This window comes from Arachis hypogaea, chromosome 16 (genome assembly GCF_003086295.3).
Source record: "Arachis hypogaea cultivar Tifrunner chromosome 16, arahy.Tifrunner.gnm2.J5K5, whole genome shotgun sequence".
NCBI lineage: Eukaryota > Viridiplantae > Streptophyta > Magnoliopsida > Fabales > Fabaceae > Arachis > Arachis hypogaea.
Window position 1 is genome coordinate 122579892 of NC_092051.1, and position 10649 is coordinate 122590540.

General features: G+C 33.2%; 2 protein-coding genes across 2 annotated transcripts; one reads left to right on the forward strand and one right to left on the reverse strand.

Annotated features, from left to right (window-relative positions):
• Positions 1-392: 392 nt before the first annotated feature.
• Positions 393-5917, reverse strand: LOC112754816 (developmentally-regulated G-protein 3). The gene is made up of 10 exons (XM_025802595.3): positions 5682-5917; positions 4894-4947; positions 4005-4178; positions 3316-3387; positions 2894-2953; positions 2186-2295; positions 1660-1959; positions 1302-1493; positions 982-1033; positions 393-865 (listed from the first exon to the last, which is right to left on the reverse strand). The coding sequence occupies exons 1-10, from the start codon at positions 5721-5723 to the stop codon at positions 815-817; spliced, it is 1107 nt and encodes a 368-aa protein (XP_025658380.1). The 5' UTR covers positions 5724-5917; the 3' UTR covers positions 393-814.
• A 2663-nt stretch (positions 5918-8580) lies between these two features.
• On the forward strand, positions 8581-10291 carry LOC112754817 (shikimate kinase 1, chloroplastic-like). The gene is made up of 7 exons (XM_025802597.3): positions 8581-8737; positions 8843-8930; positions 9098-9180; positions 9270-9399; positions 9480-9558; positions 9696-9760; positions 9899-10291. Exons 1-7 carry the CDS (start codon positions 8667-8669, stop codon positions 9947-9949), a joined length of 567 nt encoding a protein of 188 aa, XP_025658382.1. The 5' UTR covers positions 8581-8666; the 3' UTR covers positions 9950-10291.
• The last annotated feature ends 358 nt before the right edge of the window (positions 10292-10649 follow it).

Genomic DNA, 10649 nt, shown 5'->3' on the forward strand with positions numbered 1-10649 from the left:
AATATCTCATTTACACTATACACATTATAATTATTTTCGTATCTCATTTACACTGCAGTATTAAACGAAATAAGATAAAAAATACATTTTGATAAAAATGCTACAAATTATCTATTTCGGTAAATAAAATATTTATTTTATTTATTTAAAAAAAAAATCCCAAAGCCAGACTAAATTGACGTAATTTTTTAAAAAGTTATAATCCGTTAATATTATTACGAGCTAAAGTACTAATTTTCTTGAGGAGTGCTAAAGACTAGCAGAATTTGTAATGTTTAACCATCAATTAGCCATCATCAATATTTTTAATAGTGTGAGATGAGATTTAATAGTATAAGATTAATTATTTTTCTTTAGATGGTTAAATACTGACCAAATTTTAACAAAAATGCTGGCCTCATAAACTTTCTCAGTTTTCTTTCCAAAAGCTATATCAATATCAGTCGTACTATTTGACATGGATAAAGTTTGTCTGTATCTTGTTCAGAATGTCCAGCAAAAAACATACCAACATATCCACCTGAATCATCTATCTAAACAATTAACATGTTACAAGAGCAGCCCCAAATATCCACCATTTGTATCGGCATAGTTAAAAAGAGACATCACAAACTAGAGTTTTTTAATTACATCTCCGGACTGAAAATACTCAACTCCCAACTGAAAAAGTAAAGTAATTTGAGTGTGATTTAACCACGGGGAAATCACGAAGAGATCTTCAATCACTGCTTGTAAGTCTCAGTTCCAACTCATGCCCCTGTTATGTTTCTATAAGATATCATCTTGAAGATCTTGCAACAACACTTATAACTTCTTATACCTTCTTGATAATCTGAACCACGTCTTCATCTTCAAGTTCATGCTCCTGGTATGTAACAGCGTATTACACTTAGTATTAACATTTACTAATAAGGAAGAACAAAAGTAGAAATACAACTTTTGCGGGGGGAGCAAATAAGTGGAGTAAATTGAGTAGGTTACCTTGCCAACTCTTTGAGGCTTATGCTTCGCACTTGAACCCCAGACCAGAGCACTGCATCATTCAGCAAACATATAAGCATTGGGTGAATGAAAGATACAGGCGAGGGAGGAGGAAAAAAGAAAAAGAAAAAAAAAATGGAGGCAAGGGGATCGGAATGGGAGTGTGGTGATGGGGAGAGGAGGCATGTTCATTGTTCTGTTTTATGATGCAAATTTAGGTGACCATGATTCAGAACATGTAGTAGCTTTTAACGCATACATGGAAAAGTCACAAGACTTCATGAATAAATAAAGCTTCAAGATTGGGAAAGGATGCTCACTACTTAAACTGTTTAAGCATATCCTTGTGAATGCGATTGCAGAAGTCCTCAACTGTTCTTCTTTTAGATGACAATATTACCGGGTCCTCGTAGTCAGGATTCATCCCTTTAGGTTTAGTATAAATACGAGTTAAATTGAGATATTCCCAAATTTTCTCCAGAAGACCATCGAGGTTCCACTCCAGGTGTGCACTAAAGAATAGTCAGAAAAACATATAACTTTTATAAATAATGATCTATAAGTTAAGGCAACTATGGAAATGGAACAAATAACGATCATTAAAAATAAAATGCTTCCTAGGGGAAAAAGGTTTGAGATATTTAGTATACAAGACCAATGATCTGAATGAAGAATTACCTGATTGGGCAGTAATGAGGTAGCTTATCCAATATCTCTAATTCCTCAAGTGTGATCTGATCAATCTTGTTCACAACATAGATGCAAGGCATGTATACTCTACTTCCCTCGATAACATCTATAAGGTCATCGGCAGTAGCATCATATCTGAGAGTAATATCTGCATTGTGAATTTTGTACTCACTACATATAGCCTTCACAGTGTCAAGATCCAAATGTGTGTTGGTAACCGTTGAAGTGAGGTTGATTCCACCTTTATCTTTCTTCCTAAAAGTCAGATTTGGTGGCTCTTTATTTAACCTACAGTCAATCAGTAAACAAGTTAATCAAAGAGAAACAAAGTAAAGAAGCTTCTTCCCGCATTTTTTATTTATTTATTTTGAGAGAGAGAGAGAGAGAGAGAGAGAGAGAGAGAGAGAGAGAAAGAGAGGGAGAGGGAGAGGGAGAGGGAGAGGGAGGGGGAGGGGGGGTAAGACAAGTGGAAACTTGCATACATGACACGAGCAATTCAAATACAATTGGTTACCTTATACCAAATCCCTCCAGCTCTTTTTCTATAAGCCGCTTATGAGTTATTGGCTTTATGGCATCGAGAACAATTAAAATACAATTGCAAGTCCTTGCAGTACTGATAACCTGCATTTGCCAAGCAATATATAAAATAAAAATGTGTCTTTGCCACTTCCCGAAGTGTGAATGTGCCAAGTTGCATGGTGGATCATAGTTATTAATTGCAAATCTATATGAATATACTTATATTAGTTGAACAACAACTAAGTATTAAATATTTTAAAATACAAGATTCAATGCTCGTGCAGAAACTTGATGGAATGAAGTTTGCGAAATCTGAATCAATCTTCCTAAATATGTAACAATCATGTATGGTTCTGAAGACAGTTTCTGCCAGTGGAGAAAAAGACAAAAACATAGCTTACAATTATACACAGTTCTCTAAATACTGCCATTAAGAATCAAGAACCTTTGAAAAACAATTCTGCCATATGACCAAATATAAAACCACAGTTTCTCTAGACACTGAAATGTTTTCCATTGATATCACCACAGCATTCAGCAGAAGATCAACGGAAAATTTTTTACAAGTTTCACAAGGACCTTTGATTACATAGTTAATTACTTACAAAAGACGTGATTTGGCTAATCAACATTGAAATTTTGTTGACATATATTATACTAAAATCTACTTAAAATTGCGATTAGAACAATTTTATTTTACCTGTCTTCCTCTACCCTTTCCATCTTTAGCACCCTCAATAATTCCAGGGAGATCCAGCAACTGTCACATGTAATTAAATAAGTACATCACAATTTATCAAAATAGTAAAATGTAGGATGATAAAGTTGCAAGCAGACAAAATCAATCATGATACGGAATCTTAATTAATCAAGAGGTGCAAGTGCAACTAGATTTTGCTTTAAGTAACACAAGTTTTAAAGCCACAAGCAGAATATCTTGACCTTGATAAGTATTATAAGTGAAACCTAAGAGAAAGAAATATGGTTTTATTTACTATGGCTCCGCAACCTAGTTGCATTCATATGATATCAATAACAGTAGAAAACCCTCTTATGAGGGATTTTTCACCAAGAGCAAAGATGAAAACATCATCAACATTAAGCTTTCTAATATTGTGGCACCTGAATTTTAGCTCCACGATACGTTATCACGCCAGGGATGCAAGTTAAGGTTGTAAACTCATAGGAAGCAACCTACACAAACCAAAACAAGTAAAAGTCTTCAGGAAACTCTTTCACATAAGCTATTAAGCATATTAGATAATTCATAATTGTAATGCTGCCCGCTATCTTTTAAAATAAAAAAGGGAGCATCTGGTTGACACGTGAATAGACGCCAATGACCACTATTATAGTGTCCAAAGCAAAGAATAGTTGACAAACATCGTGAATGATAGCAAAATGTAGAAGTTAAAATAAGTAACAGCTCATTTATACCATTTTATAATTAATCAGATCAGATGATTAAAAAAAAATAGAATGAACTCGAGATATAAATGGTGGGCCACTGCAGAAGGTCCCCGCGGATTAAGATCTCCTAAGGGTAGATGTACTCAGCCTTACCCTGTAAGCAGAGGGGTTGATTCCAGATAAAAAACCTTGATCTCAATATCATAGGCCAACAACCTTACCCTAGATATGACATGCACCTATCCCATTCAATTTTATTTTATTTTTCAGAAAGAGAAAAGGAAACATCACTTGCAATATTTCAAAAACATGGTAGAACTCATAGAAGTGAAACACTGCGATATGAATAAATTAAATAGTGAAGATGGCAGTATATAAGACTCATAGAAATACATTCCTACCTCTGAGAATGTCCCAGTCAATTTATTCAGTAGAGTAGATTTGCCAACTGAAGGGAAACCCACAAGACCAACTCTTGAATCACCACTTTTAGTAACATCAAAACCTTCACCAGCACCTCCAGCACCTTTTGATGAAGGAGTAAGGAGTTCCCTCCGCAGCTTTGCCAGTTTAGCCTAGTACCAGAGTGGCCATATGCTTAACAATATTAAATTAACTAGCAGCAAGAATAGAATCACAGAAATACAAAAGTAAAAGATAACAAGGAAAATAATTCTAATAAAAAATAATCTTATTGGTGGTTGATTCCAAATCGAAGCAGAAGTGAAAACACCCATGTAGCCTTCAATATCATATATCAGAAAACTTTCAAACAAAGTATCCAAGTTAACAATAGGAGCCCAAGGCTGATGAAAAAACAATTCAAATATTCTCAACTTATATTTTAATGTTTTATCCAAATCGGAATACGTGTACGAGCTACATGCACCCAAAATTATAAATAAATCAATATGTAAATCAGTAGGAATCTTGTATCCAGCAACAGCTAGAAAGTGGAAACAAGAAGGCCTATTCCAAGAGCAGAATGAGCTTAGCCTAATAATACAACTTCCAATTGAATTTCAGGGAAAGGGTTTGAGTCATGAGTCATGAACCAGAAGCACGTCCAAATGCAATCTCTAGAGCAATTACTCCTACAAAATTCTACCAACTCATTCAACATGACCCAATCATTCCAGTGCTTGGATGAAATTGATCACTTTCTGTCCCATATCCCATCTACCAACTCATTTAACATGACCCCATCATTCCAGTGCTTGGATGAAATTGATCACGTTCTTTCCCATATCCCATCTAACGATGAAGCACACAATGCAGAAACATGTTTACCTTCAGCAAGCCCAAATGATGAGCAGTAGCCTTGTTCTTTTGCGTTCTTGCCATCTGCAGCATAAAAATGACAATGATCATACTTGAAATAATAACTACAATGGAAATACAGCTGCTGCTTTGAACAATCAATACAGTTCCTCAGTTCTTGATTACCATATGCAGGGAGTAAAGGAAACAAAGCACATGCACAGAAATAATATGAAACCTTATCGTAGCTGTCAATCTCTCAAACTCAATCTATACATATTCAACCAGAATTACGACTTAAGAGGTATCTGCAGTATTAGTTGTTTTAGTTTTAGCCTAAACATAAAAACTTCACTTATTCTGAGTAACAAGGAATTTATTACAATCCCATCTTACTTGATGCTTAAATATTATTGAACGTAATCACTAATCAGACGAAGTTGCAATATGTACTGAAATATGAACTCCAATGAAAATAGAATTTAGGAGTTTCTGGCGAGAATAATTCCGATTAAGGAACATTAATCACAATTAAGCACAGCTTCTATTCCAACTCCAGAAATGCATAGAGCTTCTTAAGAAATCATATTAAGTATAAATCATTTGTATTAATAACACCTTAAAACTGGATCCTAGGATATGGCTTTAAAATTTCGTAATTCGTAATCAAACGCTAGTAACCCTACTACTGCAGAGGAAAACAACTTATGGATTAGTTTGTAGTCCAAAAATGTTTACGAATCGAGGCGTGCAACCAAGTTCCGTTGAGAATACAATGGAAGGAAGGAAGGAAGCATTAGAGACAAAGCATAGGGTACCTCATCTTCGATATCCTTTATTTTCTGCATCACGGTCGCCATTGTTGAAGGATGAGCTCAGAGGAAGAGAAGAAAATAGTTTCAGATGAATCCTCTTCAAGTATACAGGGATGATTAATGGTTACTCTTTTGCGTTGTGATGTGTCGTGTTTGCAGAGTGCACCAATGCTTAAAGTAAGACGGTCCTAGGGTAGACAAGACTACTCTGCTCTCTCTTTTTTTTTTTTTTTTAACATAAACTACTCTGTCCTTCAATCAGAAAATATATGCGCCGTTCCCAATATGGGTTGGGAAGCCCATAGGAAGGTACAGCCCAATTCATAGCGAAAATGTTGGTTGGGCTAGACTTTTTCCTGGTCCAGTGGCAACTATGTTTGCCTTATGACTAAAATGTTGATATATGAAATTTATGAATCTCTAAATTTTGAATTTTAATTTTAAAAAGTAAAGTGTAATTTTTTATTATTGAATAGTTTTTTTTTATATTTTTTTTGGTTTTATTTATAAAATAAATGATAAAAGATCACTTTTTTTTTTTTTAAGTAAAATTCAAAATTTAGAATCTAAATCCGAAATTTATGGAAGAGAGGGAAAGGAATGTGTATGTTTTAGGGTATAATTTGACCAAAAAAAAAAAAAACTCATACTTGCCGCCATGCGACAGAAAGAAATATTTCATTGCATCCAAATAATTAGTTGAAGTGGTAAATCATGGTGCCTCTTATTCTCTTAATGGATGAAAAATTTTTAGGCTTTGTTTGGATATAGGAAAGAAAATAAGAGGAAAAAAATGAGAAAAAAAATAAAAAGAAAAATAAAATTATTTGTGTGTTGTTTGGTTGAAGAGAAAATGAATGGAAAGAAAATAAAGAGAAAATTTTCTTTTGTTTAGATGAAAAGAAAAGTGAGAAAAAAATCATAATGGTATAAAATTATATTAATACCCTTATAATTAAGTAAAATATAAATATTTTTATTTATTTATATTTTATTATATTTTATAAATATTTAAAATATTATAATTTTATCTAATACAGATATAATGTTTAAATTTAAATCTCTATTATAATAATATATTAAAATTATTAAAATTAAATTTATATTGACAATTATTAATAATAATATAACTATAGATAATAATTGTAAATACAAATAAAATAATCTTTCTCTTTTTGTTTTCTTGCTTGGAATGGATGAAAAAAATTTTTGGTGGGATCCACACAAAAATTTTTCTTTTCTCTCATTTTCTTTTTATCATTTTTCTTTCCTCTTATTTTTTTCAAGGTTTAGAAAACTGGACCGGTCATCAAAGTACTCTAGTCACTAGTTCATTGATCTAATCGGTCCAACTGGTGGTTCAACCGAAAAAATCGTTTTAGAATAGAATAATAAATAAATTATAAATACACATCCTAAAATATAATTATAGTCTAATATAAATCTTAAAATATCTTCGAAATTTAAAATACTACATAAAATATCATCAACCAAATACATATGATCTTATCAAAATTCAAACTCAAAAGTTAAGTAGTAATAAAAGCATATCTAAATGAGGAGTGCTACACATACAAGTCATTTTTGTTTACAAGTCTTACAAGTTGGGCCTAACACGCGCGTTACTGAACCATCTTCGCGTGTTTCATCTTCGTTTCCTTTTTAAGAAGCGTGAAAATGGCGTGAATATAAATGACTTGTATGATTTGTATGGAAAAGTGTTCTCTCTTTGCCTTCGATCTCCTTCTGTTTTTTTTTTATTTTCATGGTTTCTGAAATCAAGCTTTGAAATTGTTTTGAAGATGGTGGAACTTCAGAAATACACCCGAACGATTACAAAAATACACCCAAACGATTACAGAAATACACCCAAAGGATTTAAGAAATACACCCAATATAGGGAGAGACAGTATATTTCTTCTTGAAATCAATACACCCAAAGGATTTAAGAAATACACCCAAAATTCATTGAAGTACACCTTATGCATAATTCAGAACTCTTTCTCTTTTTCCTCCTCATCTTCTGCTGCTTCTTCTTCTTTAAAAACGATTTCAGAGCTTGATGTCAAAAAATAATGGAAATCGAGAATAACGAAGAAAGAAAACAAAGAGAAAAGCACGTAAATGAAGAAGAAGAATAGGAAGAGGAAGAAGAACATGCAGCAAGAAGACGAAGAAGAAGGAGAAAGAGAAGGCAAGAAACGTACCTTGAATAATGTTTCTTCGTTTTTTCTGGTGATTTTGATGAAGGAGAAAGAGAAAACGAAAAGAGGAGAAGAAATTTCAATAAAAAAAGAGGGAGGAAGAGAAGAAAAAGAGACACGGAGAAAGAAGAAGAAGAGGAAGAGGAAGAAGAAGAGAAAGCACGGAGAAAGAAGAAGAAAAAGAGGCACACAAAAAAAACGTGAAACGGTGTGTTTATAAATGACTTGTATGACTTGTATGGAAAATCTATTGTATGTGGAGAATTACTCTATCTAAATATTAAATCCCGATATAGCTGAAATTAATAAAAATTGCTTCTTGATTAATACTATTTTCCATAACTGAAATTAATAAAACAGATATGAAATTAAAAACAACCACAAGCCCACAACACAATGAACATTAACAATGAAAATTAACAGCATGGAAAATTGAAAATTAACCATGTTCATAACCTAAATCAAAAGCCAAACACAATGAAAATTAACATCATATTCCTAACCACAACACAAGACCATATCAGCAATTCCGCCTACAACATTTCTACTTACAGCATTTAGCCATTTAACAATATTGCAAAATAGAGTGAATTTCCACTTTTCAGCATTAACAAAACAGAATAATAAATTAACAATTACAAAGTAACAAATTAAAATAGAGTAATAAATTAACAATTACAGAGCAGCAAAAGTATAAAACACTAAATTGAAGACTCAAGAAATTGAACAGAAATCGAAGTTCCCAGAAATTGAACAGAAATCGAAGGGTTCTGAGATTGCAGGAATGATGGGATCTGGAAAGACAACTGTAGGGAAGATTCTGTCACAAGTGCTTTGTTATTCGTTTTTTGATAGGTTGGTACTGACTGTAATTAAGATCAGAAATTATTTCAAGGGAACAATATATGTATATAGTTCCGCCTCAACATTTTCTGTAGCAATCTTTTTTCATGGGACCAGCGATACATTGATTGAGGAGGAGGTTGATGGAACTTCAGTAGCTGATATATTCAAGCACTATGGAGAGACTTTTTTCCGTGATAAAGAGGTCAGTTCAAAAATATCTTCAGTTTATGCGATATAAATCTCCTTACCTTTGTGTAATAAGGACACTTGTTATTGTATCATATCAATGTTTATGTGATTCTTTTGTTGTTTTATTATTATTATCACAATATAGCCATTCATTTTCTGTGGTTATTTTCACGGTTGCAGACTGAGGTGTTGCGGAAGTTGTCAATGACGCATAGACATGTTATATCCACGGGCGGAGGTGCTGTTGTGAGGCCTATTAATTGGTATACCAATTTAATCTTCATGTTAACGATGAACTCTTATGGAGATTATTGAGTCTTCACTTATACTTAATTATATGTGGAATTGCTAGGAAATATATGCACAAAGGGGTTAGCATATGGTTGGATGTACCTGTAGAAGCATTGGCTCAGAGAATAACAGCTGTAGGAACTAATTCTCGCCCACTTCTACATTCTGAAGTAGGAGATGCATACACTAAGGTAGTAATCAATATGAATTTGATCACAAAGTGGAGCAATTGGGATCAATATTGATTTTACACTTTGGATTTAATTTGCAGACTTTCATGCGTTTGTCTTCTCTTTTTGAAGAACGAAGCCAAGCATATGCAAATGCCAATGCCAAGGTCTCCTTAGAAAGTATGGTTCTCAATAATATTATTTCTTCTTCTCTAGTACCTTACTTAAATATGTGGAAATATAGCACTAGAGTAACATAACTATCTCATGGTATGCTTCCTAGAAAATCTGTATATGATTATTGTGTTATTTTGCAGATATAGCAGCAAAACTGGGCCAAAAAGATGTATCAGATTTGACTCCAACTGCTATTGCAATTGAGGTCATGTCACTTTCTGCCTTATTACCTTCTGATTCCTAAACTTAATTGTTTGCTCTTGATTACATACAATTGAAAACATTAGTAGAATTACCATTGGAACGCTTTCACTTATCTGACTTGAGGCTGTGTATTTCTCAGGCTCTGGAACAAATCCTAGGCTTTCTAAAGAGTGAAGATGGATATTGCTAGCTCAAGCTGGTTATAATTTCTCTTCAAACCTCATTTAGTGCAGGAGAATATGCTTTTCCTTTGTGTTTGGAAAGAATTGATGTAATGCGGCACCAACATGGCACATATTTAATGTTCATGCACGATTAGTGTTACATAATTTGAGAGGAACTGGAAGCAGCAAGTATTCAGTATATACAGTTTTGATTTTTTGTTCCATTATAAACAGGCGCAAAGCACGTGCATTGTGATATGATATGGTTATATCAGCTCGTGGTAAAGTGACCCTAAATTCATTCTTTTCTACTTGGCATACACTGGTGTTCAATTAACATTATCTGTGGTAAAGTGACCCTAAATTCATTCTTTTCTACTTGGCATACACTGGTTCAATTAACATTATCTTGTCCATATGCGCTTATGTTTAACTGCACTCTCCAGAGATGAACAAATTTATTACTAGTTCATAAGCTTGAACAATAATAATCTACTTAACTAATTATCCATACTAAGCATACCAAAACTCTCTTTTAAAACCTTTTAGGTAATATTAATATATAATTCCTCTTGTTTGAGAATTTGGATTAGCAATTACTTTCTAAGAAATGTTTGGAACTTTGGATTACTGTCTAATAGTTAAGGGAAGAAAGGAAGAAGATGCTAGAACAAATATGCAGAGTGCACCAATGCTTAAAGTAAGACGGTCCTAGGGTAGACAATA